The sequence below is a fragment of the Sarcophilus harrisii genome, chromosome 2, assembly GCF_902635505.1.
Source record: "Sarcophilus harrisii chromosome 2, mSarHar1.11, whole genome shotgun sequence".
NCBI lineage: Eukaryota > Metazoa > Chordata > Mammalia > Dasyuromorphia > Dasyuridae > Sarcophilus > Sarcophilus harrisii.
Window position 1 is genome coordinate 264487093 of NC_045427.1, and position 26283 is coordinate 264513375.

At 35.6% G+C, this 26283-nt stretch overlaps 1 protein-coding gene across 2 annotated transcripts in view; it reads right to left on the reverse strand.

Annotated features, from left to right (window-relative positions):
- Positions 1-11789: 11789 nt before the first annotated feature.
- Positions 11790-26283, reverse strand: part of UBR1 (ubiquitin protein ligase E3 component n-recognin 1) — a 134221-nt gene continuing 119727 nt past the window's right edge. The window contains exons 40-47 of one of the 2 annotated variants that reach the window (XM_012546625.3): positions 24299-24386; positions 22619-22752; positions 21211-21319; positions 20442-20498; positions 19586-19663; positions 17810-17980; positions 13695-13796; positions 11790-12614 (exon numbers count right to left, since the gene is read on the reverse strand). In XM_012546625.3, the coding sequence (XP_012402079.1) occupies positions 12473-12614; positions 13695-13796; positions 17810-17980; positions 19586-19663; positions 20442-20498; positions 21211-21319; positions 22619-22752; positions 24299-24386 (881 nt within the window). In that variant the 3' untranslated portion in view covers positions 11790-12472. Of the gene's footprint in view, positions 12615-13694; positions 13797-17809; positions 17981-19585; positions 19664-20441; positions 20499-21210; positions 21320-22618; positions 22753-24298; positions 24387-24706; positions 24822-26283 lie in introns of those variants that run through there. The other variant, XM_023500812.2, reaches the window with a different exon arrangement.

A 26283-nucleotide genomic window follows, 5' to 3' on the forward strand; every position in this document is an offset into this window, starting at 1 on the left:
AAATGGCAGCTTGGTGATTTTAAGGAGAATAAAACATTCCACTTTCATGCAAGCCCTCCCCAAAGCAGATGGACCTGCATTCTCAAATAGGCATCTCCTTGCACCTAGCTTGTTCTGCTTGTTCTACTCCTAAAGCTCATCTGGTAGTGGTGTTATCTCCTTACTGGCATCTCCATGCCCTATGCTTCTATGAAGGGTAAGAAGTTGCCAGGAGCAGGATGGAGGAGAGCTCTTCGGTTTTCTTCAGGAGTCTCTTCCTATTTTGCAGTCACTTTGGGCATTTCTGGATTATAGCTTTGAGAGAGAAGACGGGAGATATCAAATCCACTTCATGTTGCTGAAGGGAAAAGCCAATGTGAAAAGAGCTGGCAGACTCCATCATATCCCTTTCTACAGCTTGCTCTGTTAGAGATTGTGGGGAATATCCTTATTGGGTGAGATCTAGGACTCTTTCTCAAAGGTTTTGCGCGCAGGGAACAGACTAGGCTATCATTTGAGGATCATTTTGGCTAAATTTTAAGAGCTAATAATTTATTAAAAAGTTATATAGTAGGGGCAGCTAGGTGGCACAGTGGATACAGCATCAACCCTGTAGTCAGGAGGACCTGAGTTCAAATTTGACCTCAGACACTTAACATGTCCTACCTGTGTGACCCTGGGCAAGTCATTTAACCCTAACTGCCTCAGGGGAAAAAAAAAGTCACATAGTTTACAAAGTCCATTGAACTGCAAGCTCCTTGAGAATCTGTTATTCAGTCACTGCAGTCATGTCCAATTCTTCGTGTCCCTATGTGGGGCTTTCTTGACAAAGATATTGGAGTGGTTTGACATTTCCTTTTCCAGCTCATTTTACAGATGAAGAACTGAACCAAAAAGCTTTAAGTGACTTGCCAAGAGGGACATAGCTAGTAACTGTTGGAGTCCAGATTTCAATCAGAAGATGAGTCTTCCTGACTCCATGCTCAGGACGCTATCCACTGCACCATCTAGCTGCTCTAGCTTGAGAACAGGAACTGATTTTTTTACCTCTCTGTATACTTAGAACCTAGCATAGTGTCTTGTCAACAGCTGGAGTTTAATAAATGCTCATTGACTTGACTGTCATAGCATAGCAAGTTGTGACCTGAATTAACCAAGATACCTAAAGTCATGAAAGAACAGATCCCTGTAGTAAATATGCCAGAAAACGTTATTAGTTTTACTTTCATTCCTTTCCAAGATGACTTCTGTCTAAATTTTCTCTTACACACCTCAGAAACTTTTTTATCTTGGAAGTTCACTTCACCCATGGACTTCACCCACTAGAAGTACCCTTCGCCCCTTTAGCCTCTCTCTCTGATTGGCTGGTTCCATCAAGACCCCCTGCCCCTGCCAACCATGCCTTTCTTCTCTAGGCTGCATTCCTGATTCTCCAGACTTTATCAAGCCTTTATATGGGACTGGTACTAGATGCCCTTTCCCAAATTAATCAGAGACATCATTAGGTACAGAGAAAGCATTTATGTGATCCCTGCAGGGAGAGGCTCAAGAACACACAGGAAGCATCTCAGGTCTCAACATGTGCCTGACCTGACAAGCCAGAAGCAATAGAGGTGGTTAAATAGCAAAAGACTCAAGCCTTTTCATTGGATAGACTAAAAGGAAATAACCATCATTGACCAATGGTCACCAATGTTGTCTGCTTCCTGTGGGTCACATCACTTGCTGTCACTGACCTAGGGTCTTGGCCTTTAGAGACCTCTAGGCCTAGAGATCATGGGACTTCCTGCCACCTGGGCCCAAGACCTGATATTCAGGCTCTGCAGACCTCATGACTGAAGCCTAGTGTCATAGACTTTTTGAGAAAGCTTCACCTATCTCACTCACCTTCCTTCCCTTTTCTACTCAGCTTCCTTTTTAGTAGTTTTTAATTTTCCCAAATATACGCAGAGTTTTCATCATTCACTTTGCAAAACTTTGTGTAACAAATGTTTCTCCCTCCCTCCTACCACAAGCAAGCCACCCAATAAAAGTTAAATAGTGCAATTCTTCTAAACCTATTTCCATATCCATCATGCTGCAGTAAGAAAAATCAGATCAAAAAGTGAAAGAGAAAAAAAACCACAAGGAAAAAAAAAACAAACAAGCATATAAACTATATCAACAAAAGGCGAAAATACCATGCTTTGCTTTGTGAATTTCAGCTTCCTTGTTATGTGTTAACTTCCCCATTAGAAGGTAAGCTTCTGAAAGATAATGACTATCTTTTTTTAGGCTTATATTTATAATCCTATAATATAATTCATATTTCTAGTACACTTGACTTTTTAATTGAATCTCTAATTTTCTTAAACACTTGTTAAATTTGTTATTTCTTTAGTCAATGGCTTTGCATACAGATACCATGCTCTGCAGGCCCAATATGCTGTGTTTCCAGAATAAAGAGAAGGTGCTTTTGGCCTTTCCAGGGAAGGGCTTAAGTTTTTAAATCTCCAACCAAGGATTAGTGAGCTAAGCTACTGAAACAGCTGCTGAAATACAGAAATAAGTATGACTCATTAGAGGCCTCTCAATCACTTTATCATTACTGATAAATCCAATAAGTAAACTATTTATTCTTAGTTTTTATGGGAAAACACACTTTTGTTTTACAAACAGTTGATGATAATATTCTTAAGTGACACACTGAAGCCATACATCCAGCATTCTGGAATAAAGCAGAACTTTAGAACTTTGTAATATATGCTAGGTGTTTTGTTGAAACTCTCCCCAACTCCTAATTTTTGATTTACCATGTACAAATATTTGTGTTTTGATTGACCATTTGTTTATTTATTTTTGCCTTGCCTACCTTTTTTGAGGCTAGAGTGGGTTACTAAGTATGAAAAGAGCAATTACTCCATATAGTTTTCCCTTTCTTCCTCCAATTCAATGCCTTTCTGTATATTTGCTAACCATGCCAGCTTACTCATTCTACAATCATCCTCAAAGAATGACATCTCCTCAGCCCCACTGCTTCAATCAATTAGTCAATCAGGTATTTATTAAGTTCCTACCCTAAATGAAATCATGAGGAGTTGAACACGACTGAACAACAAATGATATACTAGGTACTAGGGATACAAGTACAAAGAATGAAACTACTAACCAACAAGGAAACATATTCTACAGCCCAAACTAAATTAACATTAAAAACATGGTTATTTTGTGTATTTTTCAATATACAACATATGTCCATATGCCTACACACACACACACCTAGTTCCAAGGCTTCTTATTTTTTAGGATGCAGTATATATTGGGCTATTAGGATCAATATGCTATTAAAATTTTTGGTCATCTTCATGCCCCAGCCCTGAGAACAAATGGAATGAAACAACACTGATTCCCTGCTTACTCTGTGCCAAACACTACACTTCTGTTGATGCTGTTCAGTCATGTATGATTCTTCATGATGCCATTTGGGGTGCTTGGCAAAGATATTGGAATGGTTTGCCATGTCCTTCTCCAGCTCATTTTACACATGAAGAAACGGAAGTAAACAGGATTAAGTAACTTGCCCAGGGTTATACAGCTACTGAGGCCAGATTTGAACTCAGGAAAATGAGTTTTCCTGATTTCAGGCTTGGCACTCTATCCACTTTGCCATCTAGCTGTCCCAAATACTGGTAATACAAATATAAAATCAAAAACAGTTCCTGTCCTCAAGGAAATTACATTCTAATGAAGGAATATATTGGAGTGTGGTGGTCACTAGGGACACATTGGTTGAGAAAATTACAAGAATGGTTGAACGGGGCCATAGGAGAGTAGGTTACTTGGTGTCATTCGGGAACAATGGCAAAACTAATTTAATTATGGCTCAAGGTTTCATAACTAGAGAAGGGAAGGAGCAGCATGGGCAAGCAAATGATACCTGGGTAGAGGGAAAAAGGAAGGGAGAAGGAAGTCAAAAGCAGTATAGCTGAGTTTTTCCTTAAACAAGGAGTATTCTCTTTTTTGTTGTTGTTGTTGTTTTAAGATTTTTTTTTCTTTTTTTCTTTTTTAATTTAATAGCCTTTTATTTACAGGTTATATGCATGGGTAACTTTACAGCATTAACAATTGCCAAACCTCTTGTTCCAATTTTTCACCTCTTACCCCCCCCACCCCCTCCCCTAGATGGCAGGATGACCAGTAGATGTTAAATACATTAAAATATAAATTAGATACAGAACAAGTATACATGACCAAACCGTTATTTTGCTGTACAAAAAGAATCAGACTTTGAAATATTGTACAATTAGCTTGTGAAGGTATACACAATAAGTATACATGACCAAACCGTTATTTTGCTGTACAAAAAGAATCAGACTTTGAAATATTGTACAATTAGCTTGTGAAGGAAATCAAAAAGGCAGGTGGGCATGAATATAGGGATTGGGAATTCAATGTAATGGTTTTTAGTCATCTCCCAGAGTTCTTTCTCTGGGCGTAGCTGGTTCAGTTCATTACTGCTCCATTGGAAATGATTTGGTTGATCTCGTTGCTGAGGATGGCCTGGTCCATCAGAACTGGTCATCATATAGTATTGTTGTTGAAGTATATAATGATCTCCTGGTCCTGCTCATTTCACTCAGCATCAGTTCGTGTAAGTCTCTCCAGGCCTTTCTGAAATCATCCTGTTGGTCATTTCTTACAGAACAGTAATATTCCATAATATTCATATACCACAATTTATTCAGCCATTCTCCAACTGATGGACATCCACTCAGTTTCCAGTTTCTAGCCACTACAAAGAGGGCTGCCACAAACATTCGTGCACATACAGGTCCAACAAGGAGTATTCTCAAAGAGATAATTACTATTCAACAGAGGAGAGACAACAATCAAACCAATAATACCATTCCTGAAAACAGCATCTAACAGTTGTCCTGGGACTCCTCTCACTATCCCTGTGACTTCTCAGACTTCTCCCCTCTTTCCTGTATAATTGTCCCCCTCATTATAACATTAACTCCTATAAAACCTGGTACTCAGATTGACTAAGATGACAGGAAAAGATAATGATAAATGTCAGAGGGGATGTGGGAAAATTGGGACACTGATACATCATTGGTGGAGTTATGAACTGATCCAACCATTCTAGAGAGCGGTTTGGAACTATGTCCACAGGGCTATAAAACTATGCACACCCTTTCATCCAGCAGTGTCATTATTGGGTCTGTATCCCAAGGAAATCATAAAGGAGGGAAAAGAACCCACATGTGCAAAAAATGTTTATATCAATTCTTTTTGTGGTAGCAAAGAATTGGAAACTTAAGTGGATGCCTATCAATTGGAGACTGACTGAATAAGTTATGGTATATGAATGTCGTAGAATATTATTGTTCTGCAAGAAATGATCAGCAGGATGATTTCTTTTTTTGTTTGTTTCTCTGCTTTTATTTTCAAATTTCTTTTTTTAAATCCAATATATGATACATATTTATACAATGATCATGACACACACACAGAAAAGAGAAGCAAAATAAAATGCAAGCAAACAACAAAAAAAAATGAGAATGCTATGTTGTGATTCATACTCCGTTCCCACAGTCTTCTCTCTGAGTGCAGATGGCTCTCTTCAGCACTGAAGAACTGGACCTGGTTTGAATCATGTCATTGAAGAGAGCCATGTCCATCAGAACTGATCATTGTATAGTCTTCTTGTTGCTGTGTCATCAGTTCATGTAAGTCTCTCCAGGCCTCTCTGAGATCATCCTGCTGATTGTTTCTTACAGAACAATAATGTTCCATAACATTCATATACCATAACTTATTCAGCCATTCTCCAACAGAGAGGAATCCACTCAGTTTCCATTTTCTTGCCACTACAAAAAGGGCTGCCACAAACATTTTTGCATATGTGGGTTCCTTTCCCTTTAAAGATTCCTTTAAGATCTCTTTGGGATACAAGCCCAGTAGAAACACCAGCAAGATGATTTCAGAAAGGCTTGGAGAGACTTACATAAATTGATGCCAAGTGAGGAGAACAGAATCACAAGAACACTGTACCTAGTAACAAGAAGATTATGTGAGGATCAATTCTGCCCTAATTGGCTCTTTTTTTAACAATGAGGTGATTCAGGCCAATTCCAATAGATTTGTGATTTGTGATCTGCATCCTGAGACAGGACTATGGGGATTATTGTTGTTTGTTTTCTCAATTTTTTTCTTTTTGATCTAATTTTTCTTGCACAATATATGTGGAAACGTTTAGAAGAATTGTACCTGTTAACCTATATTGGGTTATTTACTATCTAAGAGAAGAGGTGGGAGGAGGAAAATTTGGGAACACAAGGTTGTATGAATGTTAAAAACTATCTTTGCCTGTATTTTGAAAAAATAAAAAGCTATTATTTAAAAAAAAAAAAAAAAGCTTGGTACAGCTTTGTATTTTGTATTCTTTCTAGTACTTATCACAGTGTTTGGTACAGAATAATAGAGCCATTTAGGTGTAACCATGGATAAGAGTGCCAGGGTTGAAGTAAGACTTACTTTTTGAGTTCAGATCTAACCTCAAACACTTGCTAGATATGTGACTGGGCAAATTATTTAATCCTGTTTGGCTCAGTTTTTTTCACCTATAAAATGAGCTGGAAAAGAAAATGGCAAATTACTCCATTATCTTTGCCAAGAAAACCTCAATTGGGGTCATGAAGAATTGGACATAATTTTTTTTTATTTAATAGCTTTTTATTTACAGGTTATATGTATGGGTAACTTTACAGCATTAACAATTGCCAGACCTCTTGTTCAGAATTGGACATAATTGAAAAATGATTGAATAAAACACTTAATGAATGCTTCCTTCATTCACATTTCTGATTTCTCAGCCTCCTTTTTGAGAGTTACCCCAGCTTTGCCTGAGTTTGAGTCTTGTGGGTTATCTTTAAATGGTTGAACCTTTGTAGTCCAATGTGCTATGGCAGAAAGAACACTGAACTGAAAATTAGGAAGGTCTAGGTTCAAATCATGCCTCATGCTACTGTATGAGCCTACCTAAATTACAATTCCTCTGCATCCATTTCCTCATCTGTAAAATGAGGGGATTGGACTTGATGACTTCTTAGGTCCTTTCTACCTGTAAATCTATGTATTGGAAAATGCACGAGTCTCTTTGAAGTAAAAGAAGCCACTGTTATTATTGCCAAAGTAATTTTTTGGTAAGTGTAGCTCAACCATATTATTGTCCTGCTCAGTAAACCTAATGACTTCCTATTTGCCTCTAAAATCAATTATAAACTCCTTTGTTTTGACTTTTTTTTTTTCAGCCTAATGATGATGAGGTCCTGGGTCACTAATAGGGGTTGGCAGAGAAAGCCTGAAATACTGTTACAATAACTCCCTGAGGCAAGCAGAGAAGAGCACTAATGGAGATTAGCCCCATCCCTTGTGGAGGTCTTGGGTAATCCCACTTTACTGTATCCAATCAGAAAGCCAAGTTATGATGTCAAACTCCAGAGGTTAAATTTCCCCTATAGATCAGTCCGTAATCCCCATTATCTCTGCTGAAACCCTTTTGGGTTAACTCACCACAATATTCTGCCTTGTGGTGTCTTTCTTCCCATCTTTCCCCCGCCACTTTGTCCTTTTATAGCTACCTCACTCTTAGGTTGCTAAACTCTATGGATTTGGCCTGTCAGTCAATAGCCTACTCCCACCTCATGGTGAGATTTTTCCTGGTTAATTGTGAGTTCCAGTGGGGAACTTGTCTTTTCTGCTGTTAAATGTTAAAATCACTTTCCAGTCTACCCTCAATATGCTCTGGATGATGTCCCTTTTCTAGTTTGTATTGCCTGGTATAACCGCATGCTCAAGTACTTTTAAGGTATTTAGAGCTTAGTATCTAACATCAAGGAAAAATTGAGTTTCTACATCTTTTAGGAATTTTAATAACTTACTGAAATATAAAAGCAAAATTACAATTTAAACCACATCACTTCATGGATTTGAACAGGTAAAAGTTAATTTCTAATGGTGGGGAGAGGGGAAAATAGCTAAGAGATGTAAGAATATTGGGAAAACATATAAAGAGAGAAATTATTATCTTTCAAGGTCAAAGGGACCTAACAGGCCATATAGTTCAGAAATATGAAAATCAACAACTTGCAGACTCAACATTCCAGAACATTAAACTATAATTAGGAAATATTTATCAAAATAAGCATAATAGAACATAATATCAATGTGTGGTTTTCTAAGTCAATATGCAGCCTGCTAGGATCCTTATGTATAGTTTAATGTCCTGTTTCTATTTGAGTCTATTACCACTGATCTGATTTAACTTTCATTTTATAATGAGGAATCAGCTCCGGCCCAAGGGCTTGGATTTCTACATGAAAGTTATTCCCTGATCCAATGTTCTCTACCCAGCTACTTAACCAGGATATAGCCCTGCAAAACTAGCTCTGGAAAGGGGTGCCAATTAAACAACTGACTCTCCAAGATAAACCTGTATATCAAGGCAATTCTCACTTTTGGAGAGTAACCCAACTACCCAGGATACAAATTCTGAGAAGTCCCTAATGTTCAACTCAGAACACTGCTAAGTTCTAAACACAATGTCCTAGATAAGGCAAAAGGGCCTCCTGACCTGCCTACTATAGCCCTACCAATGTCATGATTGATGAGTGCCTCAACGTGGTCCACCATGTTAGTCATGATTTACTTTACATTTACTTTCTATTTTCTGCTCATTTCCCTTCTCCTGCTCATTTCCAGCTCTGAAACCATAATCAAATAAATAATGTCACTACAGTTAGGCTACTGGAAAGAGTTTATCAATATACTCTCCTAGGTCTTCACCCAGCCTATGAATTTTCAAACCAGGTACATAGCCACTTTTCTTATTGGTAAAGGTATATAAAGGGGAGTCCTTTTTCAATTATTCTTTCATGGAACATAACACAAAGTAGAACATCAATAAATATATGTGAATGAAGCAAGTCTTCTCTTATGTTTTATAAAAGAATAAGACTGGATGGACCTCAAATGTATAAAATGTAGACTAGACAAGACTCTTAATAAGCAATTATGATGGAGCAGACTTTTACTCATCAATTCTGCCTTACTGATATTATCATATTGTTAATCCCTATTGGTGGCTCCTCTCTTGAAATTCCTTTCTGTTTTTCTGTACTCCCTTTCTTTTCCTTAATCCCCAATTAAAACTTGTTTTCAAACTTTATTTTTTAGTATGAAGTAAAGCCCTTTACTTCATAAAGGGCTGATAATAGTTTCAGGTGTTATTACTCCCAAGAATTTTAACTTTTGAAAAGTGATTTTTCAAAACTCAAAATGAATTTTTTGGGAACACTTCAAAAAAAAAAAAACTTTTAAAAAGCCAGGAAAAGGAAAGAAATTCATGTCATGGCATAAATATGCTATTTTCCTTGCTAAAAAGAAAATTCTCTTCAAAAACCTGGCTAAAAGGTTGACCTACAACAGGGCTTCTTAAACTTTTCCCACTCATGATCCTTTTCTTTTTTTGCCTGAGAGATTTTTATGCAACCCCATCTCATATCTGAGCTGAAGTGTTTCTGGCAACACTCAGTACAAAGTACACATGTATGTTCAGAACTGAGGCAGCAATGAAGTTTTGTGATGCAACATAGGCCAACACTATCAGAAACACCAGATTCATTATGCATTTGACTTTGAATTAATTTTTGGTCATTGTGTTCAGAAACCTTTTACTGTTGCTAAATTTTTGTGACCCCACAGTTATATGACCCCATTATAGAGTTGAGACCCATATTTCAAGAAGCTTTGATCTAGAAGACCTTTTTGATATCCAATTTTATATTTCAGATAAAAATCCCAAAGAGTATAAGTCACTTTTATTTCCTTTTTAAATATACACATATAATATTTATTTCAAAAAGCACAAGAACATTATACAAGTCTTAAATTTACATTTTTGCAATAAAAGATATCAATATATGCATCATTTTGAATAACTTCTGAACTTCCGTTCATCTGGATGGAATCTGAATCAGTGGCATGAACATGTTACAATCACCATAGATTATCCTCACAGTGAACCAAAATGCATAGTAGGTTATGAAATGAAGAATGACCATTAGTGGATGACCTTGTAGCTCATATATTAGAATAATAAATTAACTATACAGAAACATGTTTTTCCTACTTCAAAGATCTCTTGCCCCTTTTCTCCGGTCATAAGAAAAACATGCTTTAGGAGCATCCTCATGAACAGGTTCCTGATTCAATAGGAAAAAAAGTGACTGTGTGTTCATGACTTCTGAATGCACCATTTCTGTGCTTGCACTATACAAGTGCAAACTGTTAGAAGGTTTCTAACATTAAAAATTTCTCTTTTGATATCAACACTGAACAATGAGCCTGCACACAAGTGCCAACACTAAGTTGTGAGTAGGCCTCTATATGCTCATCTCTTGGGATATATTCTTTGGCAGTCAAGATTTTACTAGCCACTGCCAGGAAGTTCCTCTGGCAGCCCAATGGCTTAACATCAGGGTTTGTGAACTGAATGGAAAAGGTTACTAAAGCAGGAAGAAATTCTCCTTCTGAAGAATCTGCCTTTGCTTTGTAAAATTATTTATATAGGTCATGAATCAGGGTGGAGGTCAACAGCTAGCTGCTGTTGCCTGACACCCAGCAGAAATCCCAGCTAAATATTTAGTGCAACCTGCTAACTGTAGACGAGACCAAGAAGGAAGAAATCTGTGTCTTTCACCACATCAGTGAATTTATTAAACTGAGCACTGAACATTTCAAATCTCATCCAACTTGCCATAATTCAAGAAGTTTCCTATTGTCGAGTTATCTTCTGAATGTTTTGAGTGCTTAGAATCAAAGCTGTAAAATTATTCAAGTATGACAGTCATGATTATTCTGATACCTCTGAAAGGTTCTTCTTCCCTTTCTTTCAACAAAAGAAAAAACAAAACACAAAACTAAATACAAATGTATATCCTCAACACCTGGTTTACATACTTCTAAGTTCCCTGTCTTTATAGAGAAGTAAAAAGGTAAGAAAGCATCGTACATAAATGGAAGACAGTCCTCATTAAGGTCAAAATACATTCTCTGAATAGATCTTTCAGACTCCTAAGTTACAGGAGACATGGAAGCTACTTGAGGGCTTCGATTTATCTTTTTCTTAAAGCTTTGCATAACAAGTTCCCTTGATATAAAAATTATGGCTAAGAACCCAGAAAGCTATAGACAGATTCTGAAGAGCAGTATTATTTAAAAGCAAGGAGGCTCAATTACTGCATGTTATAGCAAGACACAGAAACAGACTGTTGATCAAATGGCTTTTTTTCATTGTCTGTATCTGTCATACAACTGGAGTTTATGAAAGGCTGCACACATATGATGAATTGAAGATTTACAAGTCTTCTGGGAAGACATAAACTGCTACAGAATTGGCCCAATATTTCTATGCTCAGTGGGGAACTGTTTATTATGGTTCTATGGCTACTTAACACCAGGATCTGAGCAGATTTCTGTCAGTTACATAATGGCACGAGGACAAAGGATGTGACCTTTTATTAGAAACAAAGCCCTGGAAAATGGAAAGTGCAGTTTTAAAAAGGACTGGGTCCATGATATTGATTTTAAGACTCATTGTAACATCAGGGTGACTACACAATTCTAACTCTCAGGATTTTACAAGGAAAAAAAAAACTCTAAGAAAAAATCTGCATTAGAGAAGGCAACTTTGACTAAACAGGGAATTAGTTTAACTTCTGGTAGTAGCAGCAAGTGGCATATCTGGGGCATTTTCCCAGAAGAGAAATGGCAACTTTTATTCTTTGGAATTTTCCCTCCATTCTAATAAAATTCTTGTCCTCTATCATTCTTTTTCTGATTGAATATATGGTTATGATGTTCAATTGTAAACTTGTCACTGCTGCTTTTCTTCTGCCATTTCCACACAAATAATGGTCCAGTTGATTAGAGCTAAGCAAGGACAAAAGACCAGAAACAGTCATAATGAAAATTAGCAGCTCTAGTTTGATGACTGGTGTCACAAAGACTTAAAAAAAAAATCCAACAGCTTCTTAGATGATGTTTTTGCCCCAAAATGCCACAAAATATGCAGTCAGAACAATGGAATGCCCTCCCATTTCTAGCATGATTATTGAAGAGGGGAAGGCTCTAAAGGGGAAAACGATTTCCTTAAACTATTAGCAGAATCTTAAACAATTGTAGGGCACACAAGTATTTTCTTCAGTGTTCTACAACAGAGACACGTTGATATAAGTATGCATATGCTTTATCTTGAGGCATCAAGCTTGCTGATTGAAAGTAAAAATCCATTAAGGGATATTTTATTGAAAGATGTGAATCAGGAACTGAGGAATGACCCCACTGCCACCCCACCCCCCACCCCTCCTCAGTCATCCTAAATGTGTCCAGAATTCCAGATTTGTCTTCATTATTGCCTTCATCTGTGACTCTTCTGTGGAACTGGAACTCAAAGTAACTGCCAGTTGAATCCAAATAAGATCTGATTAGTTTCTTGACTCCGTGCAATTTCTTCTATAATACGATGTTGTTGCCAGAGCAAATGGAGTTTCTGATAACGCTCATGAGATAAATGCAGTGGGTTGCCCCTCCTTCATAGGAGAAGAAATGAACATATATGTTAGTTAGCTTGAGTGTCAAACAACCTCCAATACTTTCTGGCAGCCCACATAGTCTGAGATCTTGGGATGTCTCTGGATCCAGCACTTAGGCTCATAGTGGGCACTTAATAAATGCTTGCTGACTTAACATATTTATTTTACTGAAATAGTTATCAGAGCAAGACTTGGGGGGGGGGGGGGGGGAATAGCACAAATATTTACTCACACTTGACAAGTGGGAAAAAAAACCTCACTCTGATTAAATTCTGACAATCCAAAACACAAGTCTATGAGTGAGAGATCCTAGATCAGGGAGATACTGGGAACTGCAAGTTATCCTTTTCAGCAGAGGAGGCTTACACTGCCCTGCCCTCATTTGGTCTTACCAGCATGGAGAGGTGAGGAGCAGTTATTTACATATGAATCATCTTGTGATTCTGACAGTAATTGTTACAGAGCAACTAACACAAAAGGGCTTTGACTTGGATCTTGCCAGTAATGAAGAACAGGAGATACTTTCTAGAATAATAGGAGACCACATACACTCAACCATTAAATAATTTCCTCATAATCTGGTAACATTCTATTCTTTCAGTTTTCTTTCCTCAAAACCCCAAATCTACTACTCTACAGGACAACAAATACCATTATGATTTTAAAAAAAAGAATAGTATAACTTAAGGAATTTTAATTTTCCACTTGAACTATTAGGCTTCTCTTTTTCAGTCATATTAAGGACAACATAATTCTAGCATAACAATAAAAATCAGACTGTGTCTTTACAATGGTGTTTAACTATGATTATTTTTTGATCACTATTTAAAAATACTTAAATATACTAATTCATACTTTTATAATCGGAGCAGTAGCAAAATATTTAAAATATTACATGAAACAGAAGGTGGTATAAGAACAAGTCAATAGTACTAATAGGACAGGTCTGCAAACTTAATATTTTTTCTTTGTGTTCAGAGTTAGGTTGGTAAATCCAATCTCAATGTGTACATGTGGCAAAAAAGATCATTATCGAAAAACATTACTCTGTGACTCTGTGACATCAAATGTCCTTACTTTAGCCCAGGATCTGTTTCTCCATATTCATCCAGGTAGGGGGCTGGAAACAAGCAGCCTCTGGCCCTGCCTTCAATTAGAACCACTTTGCATTCCCTGATCCTGAAAGAACAAAATATCATTCATTTAATAACAGTGCTAGCACTGCACCGTGCCGTGCCAAAGTAATTCCAAGAGAAGTTTTATCCATTACAACCACAAGCACAGATATCCAAATTCAAATCCATCAAAGAAGAATCATTGTTTTTATTAAGATTATGTGTTTAGAAATCCAGGTTATGCAGACTGGCTAGAATGACAGGGAAAGATAATGTGGAATGTTGGAAGGGATGTGGGAAAACAGGGACACTAATACATTGTTGGTGGAACTGTGAATACATCCAACCATTTTGGAGAGCAATTTGGAACTATGCTCAAAAAGTTATCAAACTGTGCATACCCTTTGATCCAGCAGTGTTACTACTGGGCTTATATCCCAAAGAGATCATAAAGAAGGGAAAGGGACCTGTATGTGCACGAATGTTTGTGGCAGCCCTCTTTGTAGTACCTAGAAACTGGAAAATGAATGGATGTCCATCAGTTGGAGAATGGCTGAATAAATTGTGGTATATGAATATTATGGAATATTATTGTTCTATAAGAAATGACCAGCAGGATGATTTCAGAAAGGCCTGGAGAGACTTACACGAACTGATGCTGAGTGAAATGAGCAGGACCAGGAGATCATTATATACTTCAACAACAATACTATATGATGACCAATTCTGATGGACTTGGCCATCCTCAGCAATGAGATCAACCAAATCATTTTCAATGGAACAGTAATGAACTGAACCAGCTACGCCCAGCAAAAGAACTCTGGGAGATGACTAAAAACCCATTACATTGAATTCCCAATCCCTATATTTTTGCCCACCTGCATTTTTGATTTCCTTCACAGGCTAATTGTACAATATTTCAGAGTCCGATTCTTTTTGTACAGCAAAATAACGGTTTGGTCGTTTATACTTATTGTATATCTAATTTATATTTTAATATATTTAACATCTACTAGTCATCCTGCCATCTGGGGGAGGGGGCGGGGAGAAAGAGGGGAAAAATTGGAACAAGAGGTTTGGCAATTGTTAATGCTATAAAGTTACCCATACATATAACCTGTAAATAAAAGGCTATTAAAAAAAAAAATCCAGGTTATGGGAAAGTCAGTGAGTCAATAAGTCTTTAACATTTATTAAGTGACCTATTTTGTTCAAGTGATGGAGAGACTCTTTGCCTTTGAGGAGCTCACAATCTAATAGGGAAGACAACATTCCAATAACTATATACAAACAAGTTCAAGTAAGGATAAATTAAAAGTAACCTCAGAGGGAAGGTCCTAGAATTAAGAGAGATCAGGAAAAACTTCCTGTAGTAAGTGGGATTTCAGCTGGGGCTTGAAGATAGCTAGGGAAATCAGCAGGCAGAGATAAGGAAGAGCATTCCAGGCATGAGATAAAAGATGGAATATCATAAGCAAAAAGGTTTATGTCACTGGGATAAAAATGTAAAGATCCCATAGGACCAAGATAAATGGATTCACAACTAGTGGCAGCACATATCAGAGGAAAAAGGACTGGTGGAAGTCCTACCTGAAACTGGAATATCTCTAAGAGATGCTCTACAAATCTTAATAATCTTTTGATCTCTAATCAGATTGGGGTTCAAGTTGAGGAGTGTTTATCTTTTCTAACTATTATCTAACAAAGAGTCAGAATATTGTGAAGCCAAATGTAGATCCCCGAAAGCTAAGAATGGTTTTACTTTTTAAAATAAAAGTTTTATTGTATTTTAAGATATAAAAATCATGGCCAGTATAAAAACAGTTGACCATATTTGGCATTCAGACCATAGTTTACACAAATTTAACACAAAAAATTCTATTAATTTTATTTCTTCACTACCTATAAGTAGTGCATACCATTAGTGTGGATAATGCTTTCCCATATGCTTTATGCTGAAAGTACTCAAAAAGTATTCATTCTTAATAGTATATGGGAGAAAATGTGTACATAAATTTGAGTAGGAGTAAGTAATGACTAGAGATGAGCCAGAAAACTTGAGGAAGAAAAAGATTTCTTGGGAAAAAAAGAGTTACAATGCTTAAAGTATTTTTCATGTGCTATCCCATTTGACCCTTACAATAAGCCTGAGAGGTTAAAACTAAGGAGCCAAAGGACAAGCTGGTTGATATACAAGCTGCAGAAGTCCCAGCTCAGTGAAATATTATATAAGAAATTTGGTCCTTGGGCTTTAGAACTTGGTCAGGATATTAAACCTTCTTTCCCTACTCTCTACTCTCTCCCACTTGAAACTCATTACTAGTCCTCATTACTAGTGTCCCTCTGACATCTTTCTATCAACCTTCTATCAACTACTTTGAATATATTTTCTATGTATATGGAGAATGTGAGTTCTTTGAGGTAAGGGACAATATTTCTGCCTTTCTCTGAATCCCCAGGGTTGTCAGCACAATGCTAGACTGACTGACTGAATTATGCAACTGAATTACAAAAACAGTTGGTTACAAGTTCTTCTTCAATGCAGTATTGTGTTTTAAAGAAGAATTAGAGACTATGCTAGTCTGAAGGTAAGTTCTTAAAGAATCAGTCAAGTACAACCACAAGAAAGCCCTAGAAAAATTGGGAGATCTTTGAGTATGAATCTGGTAATGAAGTATTGCTTTCGTGTGGGGAATAATGACTAAGTTTGGGAAGGTTCATTACTACAGGATGACTACCAGGTAATGATTGGTGGAAGGAGTAAACAGGCACTCATTAAATCATCTTTTTAGGTGTTGAGATGGGTTGTTTGTTTGTTTTTAAATTTTGCACCAATTTCATTCACTATATGAAATAATAGTTTCTTTAAGTACTTAATAGCAAGGTAATGCAAATTTTAGTTCCTTTTTTCTATCTCTATACATCCATACATTCTTCCCAAGTCTGAATCTCACATATTCTATGGGCATGTTCAGAAAAATTCTGGTATAGGCAAAGTACATTTATATTGGGAGAACTGGGAAATGAAAAAACCAGGGAATTTAAGAGCTAAAAGAGACCTTTAAAAGTTATCTAATACTATATTATTATATCTAATTATATATTATATCTATATATATCTATATCTATTATCTATATTATATATAATATTATATTAAAAGCTATCTAATACTAACTGAGGCCCAGAAAAGTTAAGTGTCCAAGAAAAGAGTCCTTCAAATGCATTAGCTATTTTCTCCCTCTCCTGTCCTTTTCACATTCCTCCCTCAAGCTCCTTCATTTAAGGATGGTCTTCTTTTCTCTTTTCCAAAAAGCTGGGCTGCTGTTGGCTTGTTGTCTATCATATGTCTTTTATTTATTAAGCTTCTTGATCTATACTTTTTACTGGCTCTAGGTACATGAGTTTTTAGTTGAAAAAGAATAGGTAGTAATATTAGGTGGTTAAAAGGGAAAGAGATAAGAACTTCCTTCAAGTCCCAGCTAAACTTCATGTTCCAGCCTTCCCTGGTCCCCCTTAATTCTAGTGTCTTCCCTCTGTTACTTACTTTTTTTTTTAATCTTGTATGTACCTTGTTTCCACATGATAGTTCATATACTCTCTCTCCCCTGTTAGATTATGAGCTCTTTGAGAGAAGGAACAATCTTTTGCCTTTCTCTGAATCCTCCAGAGCTTAATTTAATGTCTGGAACATAGTAGGTACTATTATGTATATAGCCAAAAAAAAGAAAGAAAAAAGGTGCTTATTGACTTGCTGATATACAATTTTTTAAATCAAAAATGCATTTCTCGTTTTCCTGGTTATTTTGCAGACAATGATTATTTTATATTTTGCTTTATAAAAATAATGAACAAAATCTTAGTACACATCTACAAGACTGTCCACAAAATCATCAAATAATATAGTCATTTGGCACATTTTTCAAGATAATCTAAAATTTACTTTTATGCTAACCCAAATATACAAACTTCACATCATTATCCATAATCACTCACAATCTTCCACTGTTAGGTTCCTTTAGGGATTCTAGATTCCCTAAATTCATCATAAAAAAAAAAGTAAGTAACTCATTACTTACTTTAGAAACATGCAGACCCCAGCTCCACAGTGAATGGCATGAAAAATACAGGCTCCAACCTCTTCTCCATTCACAATTTCTTGGCAGCAAATATTCTGAGAGCACAACATGGTTCCACAGAAGAGACACAGAACCGGGTGCTTTCGTTCATCATCTGAAGACCTTGGGCACCTTCAAAGTAAAAGAGAATACTGAACTAAAGTTGAGGAAAAAAGGTCACAGTACACAAAATATGCAATGTTTTTAGTCTTTGTTTTATAAAATCATGCATCTATTTCCCAAAAATAAAGCTCTTAAAAAGCAGGCAATATCTAATGAAAAACATTCCTCTTCTTTTCTCTAATACCTGCCAAATAATTTTCATCAAAGTGTTTCTTGGTAATTTCATTGGAAGAAAAACTTTAAATTTATAGAAGCCTCATGATTTAATTAGATTTAGTAGTAAAATGCAAACCGAGTAACATTTATTTTGGTTGTAGAAAGAAAAAAAAAATTTACTGAGACAAAAGTTATGGATTTAATTATCCAAAAATTTTCCTTAACAGCCAAATTTTTCTTAACAGAAAGCAACTGAAAAATATTTTTAGCAAATGTGATAAAAAATGTGACTTCTGCAATCTCTAACAAATTGATACAAATCTATAGTATTTATTCCTCAATAGTAAATTGGCTAAGGGACATGAGTATACAGTTGTGAAAGGAAGAAATACAAATTGCTAGTTAACAATTTGAAAAATTGTTTAAACTGTCCACTAAAAGAGAAACGCAAATACAAATAACTTTAAGGCACCACTTTACATCTATAAAATTGGCAAGAAGAGTGAATGATGATAAAACTTAAAAGTGAGGCTGAATGGGGAAATAGGCCAGTTGTTGATGATAGGATAAATTAGGTCTAAATATCCTGAAAAACAATCTATCACAACCTTAGTGTAATATTCAATTTCTTGTCACTTTCACTCACCCCACAAATCCAATCAGTTGCCATAATTTTTGAATATGTCCCCTTTTTTACTCACAAAGCCACTTTCTTGAGTTCAGGCGCTCATCACCTTTCACCTGTACTATTGAAGTGACTTCATTAGTCTCTAGGTCCTACTTCTCTCTACACTCCAATCTATCTCCTCCACAGTCACCAAAAGTGATTTTCCCAAGAGCAGGTCTGACATAGCTTCCTATATCTTACTCAATAAAATCTAATAGCTCCCTATTACCTTTAGCATAAATTAGATATATGCTTTTATTTTGCATTTAAATTCTTTACAATCTAGCCCCATCCTACTTTGATCAAATCAAATGAGAGAGTATATATAATGTACTTTGCAGTCCTTCAAGTGCTTTAAAATGATAGGCACTATTATTGTGATTGAGGAGTAGTGTAGTGTGATGAACAGAGGGGTTATTTTTGAAAGCCAGGAAGAACGGAGGTTCAAGTCCTGCTTCTGATACTTGTTGGTTGTATGACCCTGGGATTTTAGTGGACCTTGAGTTTAATGAATCAGCCATATGATAGAGCAACCAGAAAATCCCACGCTAATATAACACTGCATCAACAGAACCATATTGAGTAAAGTGACCCCATTTGGTGTACTATGTCCAGGAAGGGTGCCATATTTTAGAATGCACAATGACAGGCTGGATCATACTGAGAGGATGGTAAGAACACGAGAAAATTGCACTTTACATGAATCAGCTGAAGAAATAAGAATTGTTTAATTAAAAGAATAAAAGACTGAAGGGAAAAATGATCATTATTTTTGAGTAATTCCTTCTTACCTGAATTGAGAAGCCTGGTTTAGGAGATAGCTGTAGTCTTCTGGAAGTTCTATCAATTTATTTCTTTTCCTGGGGTATCTAAGCATTTAATATAAGAAATCACATTTCATATAAGTACAAACTTAAAACAGACTAGAGTGAGGGAAGAGAATTAAGATTATCAGAAGGGAGCAAATAAATTCTTATAATAAAAAAGTCTATGACACACAATAGCACATTTTAATTTACACTGTCTTTTTTTTTTTTTTTTTTTTTAAATCTCCCTAATTATCTATTGTTAGACTGTGTATCTTGTTTTGCCTTTGTACTGTTCTGGGGACAAAGTGTAAAGCTCTGGATGATACTTATTAAAATGAGATGGGTGAAGTATGGTGTTAATTCCAGGTTAAGTCTCCAAATGGGGTGTTCTGGCTAGTTCTAGTTCTTTTAGTAGCCTACCTTGTTCTTTGCTTCCTTGTAACTCTGTTCCCTTACCTTTGCTATGTAAGGAAAAAGCCTTTCTCAAGAACAAAGTAGTTGGCACTAAGAGACAGATTAAAGTTTTATACTTTATAGGAACATTTACATAAAGAAATATAGGAGAAGAGCGAAATGTGGTAAAAAATCAGATATGTGACATTCTAGCTTCTCTACTGAGAAGAGTGAGAGATGAGATCAAGGAGTTGTGAGATTTTAGGCAAAGAAGAGACATACATTAATAAAAAAATGTACACACACCCCCACACACACCCACATCCACAAAGTGGGAAAGAGGAGCAGAAAATTAGGTAGGTACTTGAGCTACCTACACAGTAACTGGTATAACTACTTCAGAATACTCAAACTTGAGAAGAAAAGTTGAAAAAGCAGAACCCACCTGACCACAGTGTTTTTTCCTTTCAAAAGGCTTTGTAAGGCAGGATCAGAACACCACCTGAATAGCAGAATCGCACCCCCCAACAAAAACAACAAAAAGGTGAGTATGATATCACAACTAAAAATCAACAACCAAAGAATATGGCTTTTTTCTCCTATTCTTTGTATCCCATTTCTCATAATCTGACATCTTATCTCTTATCTTATTTTCCTTTAATTCCTTTCTTCTGTAACTGTCATTATTATGCTATTATGCCATGGATTGTCATAATGATGTTATTATGCCATGGATTTTGATTATAAAGGTTGAAATGGAATAAACAGAATATACTTAAATAAACTTACATAACAGCAAGTTTAACAGTCCCAAATTATAAGAATAATAAAATTTTGACAAAATTAATATAATCTCTAACAATTATACTCTACATAAATCATTACACACTGATTGCAGGATAAGGGAATGTGGAATATAGGAGAAGAAAGAAGGGAAAAAGAAGAGAGGGGCAAGACTAGTAGAGAAAGGTAGGGCAAGAAGAGAAGAAGAAAAGGGAGAGAGGGGAGAAAATGGAAAGGGGAATGAAAAAGAGAGGAAAGAAAATAAAAGGAGAGGATGGGCAAAAGCAAAGCTAGCAGAGTTGATATTCTTTTAAGTAAGTGAGAGAAAGCAATTAACTTCCTGGTTGGTATAAACTAGCAGCCTTTCAAAATTTCTAAAGTTCTGCATTATCCCAAAACACAGTTAAAATGCTATTTTGCCTGTTCAGTACCTCTGGAGTAAGGGGTTTATAGTATCACGATATTCTTGGAAAAGCAGGAACAGATTGGTGGGTAAGGATAAATAGCTACAGAGTGCATTGAATTGACCTTCCTCACAGACTGCAAGAGAAGAAAAACAAGTTTAGTAAACATATTATCCCATATTAGGGATCTTGTTATTAGAGTTTCTATCTATTTTATATCCTTTATAACGTCATAAAACTGAAGTTTACAAATAAGTCATCATCTGTGCAGTGAAATCATATGAAAGAACAAAACAAAACATTAGGAAATATCTTGTGTATTCATAATTGCTAGGAAAAATAACCACTTACTGCATCAATAATTTTAAGAGTTACAAGGCATATATGTTGGCTAAAGTAGGGTTTTAATCAAGAGGTAAAATCACCCCTTTGATTTAATATGTCCCTTTGATTTAATATGTCATGAGAAAAGATTGAAGCTTGCGGAAACTTACAACCTAGAGGGTTTTCTGATTCCTAAACTCATATCTCAAGGTGCAAAAACCACTATTTGTTAAGAGGTAACTCAGAAGAAAATCCTAATAAAAATGGAGTGAAAGTGAAGTTAGAACAAATCTTAGTTCTGGGTAGTATGTTCCTGTAGAAAGAACATTGGGTTTGAATTTAAAGGTTTCCTATTTAGAGGTTTCACAGATTCCTGACTTTGTTACTTTGAATCTGGATGATGCTGGAGAAGTTAAAACATCTCTGGGCCTCAGTTACCTCATCATAAAATGAGAGGGGACCAGTTATTGAGATCCCTTAAAGCTTAAAATTACACATGAACTATGTGTAATATGATCAATCAAAATAATAGCCAAACTCTTAAGTACTAAGCAAAACTGATGCCTAAGAATCTGAAACCAGATGATCCCAAAAAGTTCAGCTGTGAGGCAGCAGAGCAGGAATCTTTAGTCCAACAGAGTGTTATTCTAAGTTAAAATGGGCTTTATTCTTGCTTTTATGTTAAAGAATATACATTCACTAGGCCAGACATGGAGGATTGGGTTATCAGGCCATCTTTTCTGTTGATACCATCTATCATCACAGCCAAACAAAGAAGAAATGATACATATCTTATAGAAACATGCTTCCAACTGCAGCTGTTCTGTCTTCATGTGTACATTTTACATGTGAAAGGACTATTCTAAACAGGCCAAGATGTGACTTGAGAATATGAAGTTTTTTTTATGGTATCATTTCTGACAGATCTGAAGATACAACATTAGCTCAATGCCAGGGCTGATCTATGTATACAGTATGAGAATAGACTGTGTTTGTTTCCATGGGAAAGTGGTTTTCCTACTTTATTTATTAAACTGTATAGCTTCTATTCGTGAACTTGAAGGAGGAAACTCTCTAGTTTATTTCCAATACAGAATACTATCTTTTTTACCTGAAAGTAATTCTTCAGGTGGTGGTACTCTTAGCAAATAATGAAAAAATAAAGCAGCACATCGAAGGTAAGGGATAATGCCTTTCTTCACACAATCCCATAAATACCAACCAGGAACATCACAGCTGATACATCTACAGGACAGAAATTTCAAAAGAGTACAGATCAAAATACTGAAAAGAATGTAATCCTAAGGTCTTAAACTTGTTCTTCATTTTCTTAAAATAATAACAAAAACACAGAATTTTTGCCTATGTTTTATTTTGTAACTGTTTAGGACTAAAAAAAAGTTCAAGATATGTTTATTTAGAATTTGTTCTATAATTTTCTGGGAGGGAAAACAATATTTCTAACAACTTTCCCTATTTTCTATAGCAATGAAACCATTCTTCCCCCTACTTCCTGTCCTTTTTTTTATTATGAAATTATATTCATTACAAAATGAAAAAACATTTAATTTTATGTTTAAAAAAAATTAAAGCAATTAAGAATTTCATGCTGCAACACATTTTAGACTTTAAGACTCATATTCTTTGAATATGAAAGTATTACCCACCAGTAATAAATCAGAAAAATATAAATAATAAAACACCAATACAAGTAAGTAGTTACAATATCAATCGTTATTCTCTTGGCTTATTTGCTATTTCCCTGTTGTAAGAGAAAAAAGGAAGACTGGGGAAGCCTGGCAGCAAATATACAGGAATAAAGTAGAAGTGTGATACTTTAAACTTCTGTAGTATCAAAATATTTTACTTACATTACTTAAATTAGTCTTGATTTCTCTAAAATGACCAAGTGTGTAGCTAAATGAAGAACCATAAAATGACCATTTGAGTTACAGAATTGAAAGAATAATTTCTATATTCCTGTAACATTCCTTTTAAAAAAGTTAGCCCAAAGTTCATTTTATTTTCAGAAACAGTTTGGGTTATTTGTTCACATGATACACTGAGGCCTTATTTCATAAAACCATATTGTTATCATAGACCTTATATTTACTCATCAGTGGCAAATAAAGTCAAATATTAAATATAATAATTTATAAATATAATAAAATTACATAAAACATTCATATTATTTATAAGGTGTACAATTTTATATATGTTCATAATTATTAATTTTATTCATATAATGAATATTGTAGAAATTAATATAATATTTTATAATAATTCAACAATGCAGTCATCATGTACATATGGCTACATTTTATTCTCAGATAAGAAACTTTGCAGTATAATCTAAAAGGACTTTTATTTTCATAATTTTTAAAGTATTTGCTCATTTTCCTTAGTCTCATGCCTTTTAACAGAGAATGGTTTCTTCTGCCAATTGCATCCCAAATACTCCCCTTTTCTCCTCTAGTTGATCCCCCTCTTTCTTCATCCCTCCTTGACCTGTGAAATGCTTTACTTACCTATCTAAGTTAGTGCAAAACGCTGCTGATTGACTGTGGAGTCAAAGTGAGCTTGAAAACTTATAATAAATCCCGTTCTTTAGGAGCCTATCTCTCAAAGAGATAAAAGCCTTCCTTAGAATGCTAATAAATTTTTTGCTTTCTGTCTGATCTCTTCTCTTTAACCCCAAATTACTAGACCCTAGCTAGATGGGTATATCTTTCCCAAAAGATCCCACTTTTCTTGGTTGAAAATTTTCTTGAACAAACTCAGTGCTACTTACCCACCAATATACTGAGAAATTTCTGAGTAAAGAGAAGATGCAGAACGAGCCTCCTCACTTTCTTCTTGTAACTGGGTAGGTAGGCTGTCTGTGAAGAAAATAACCCATAAAATGATTTCACTTATTTGTAACTTTCTCAGTTACAAATTTCAAACCCTATGTTCCATGGGGCTGAGATGCTTTATATTGCCTTAAAAAAATGCAAAAGGGGACTTTTGACTTCAAATGGTTAATTCTGCAGATTAGTACTGTTATGTCAACTTTGCTAGAACAAGACCTTGCCAAATATGGGTGTTTAATAAATGTTGACCATTAACATAATAATCACATAGATTAGCAGTCATCTACCTACCCTGGGTGTCTAGGAATTTTAGCCAGGCTGGTAGGAATTCAACCTGCAAATGGGGAAGCAGATTGCTGCTCCTGCCGCTGCTGCCACCAAGCTCAATCTTAGAATCATAGGGCTGGAAGGGACTTTGTGAGGTCATTTAGGTCATCCCCCTGTCTTCACGCAAGGCCATACCTAAACCATCCCAGAAAGATGAGAATCTATCTTAATTTTTAAAACTTTCAGAGAAGGGGTTTCCACAACCTCCCTTGTCAACCCAATCCAATCATATGAAAGTGCTTCATATTCCTGAAAATTATAAATTGCCTTTAAGTTTTTAGGCTGAAAAATATGCCATTTCCTTTAGTTTTTCCTCTTATATTTTATCTCATGCTTTTAGTTTTCTATGTTTCTCTTCTGAATTCTTTCTGGGCATTCCATATCTCTCTTTCGTGACTGATCTCAAAAATGTCCACAATACTCAAAGCAGTATTGAACATAAAGGGTTTTATGAAGTTTTAACGTCTCATATTATTTATGTATTCTTTAAGTTTTTCATTTGAAATTTACTTAAGTTATACCACTAGTAAGGTATACTATAAGGTAGTATAGCTATGAATAGTGTTAGGTTTAGATGAGGAAAACCTGAATTCAAATCCAGTCTCAGACATTAACAGGTAATATGACCTTGAACAAGTCACTTAATATGTCTGCCTCAGTTTTCTTAATTGTAAAATGGATAATAACAGCATCTAACCCCCAGGTTTATTGAGAGGATGGAATGAAATAATATTTGTAAAGCACAATGCCTGTACATGGTAGATACTTAATAAATACTTGTTCCCTTCTCCTTCCACATACAAGACACTGTGCTAGGAGCTGTAACATATAAAAGGATGAATAAAGGAAAAAAATGAGGGAGGATAAGAGAAGATATGCTTACAAAAACCTATAATACAAAACTGAACATAAGAGAATAAAAAAGGTATAAAGTACTATTAGAATTCACAGGAGAAATTCCTTTCCACTGTCAGGACTTGGAAAGAAGAAAAGAAGATCCATGAAAGAGATGGTTAAGGGAGCTGGACTTTGAAAAGAGAATTCTAGGTGTTGGGGAAAAAACAGTGATCAAAGCAATGGAGATAAGAATGTGTAAACAATGTTTCAGCAATGAGAAGTTGTTCAATTTGGCTCCAATATAAGATTCATGGAGTGCTTAAGTGATACAGATGGAACAATAGATTGGGATTAGATCAATGAAGGCCCTGAGAGACATGATGAGGAAATTGGATTTCATTTGGTGGACAATGGGGAATGAAGGTTTTTGACATAACAAATGACAGATTTGTTAAGACTGGAGAACATGTAGTCCACGCAATATAGGTAAGGTGTAATGTAGGACTGAACTTAGATAGTGGTAACAGGACAGAAAGTCACCAGATATAAGATGTATGAAAGTAGGGGTTACGGAAGAAGGTCTAAGATGTTTTCATGTATGTATGTGTGTGTACACATAGATGAGATATTCTGCTTTTAAACTTTGATTTTATGTGTGTGTGTGTGTGTGTGTGTGTGTGTGTGTGTGTGTATCAGTGATTCTCAAAGTTTTTGGCCTTGGAATCCATTTATACTCTTAAAAGTTAATGAAGGCCATCTC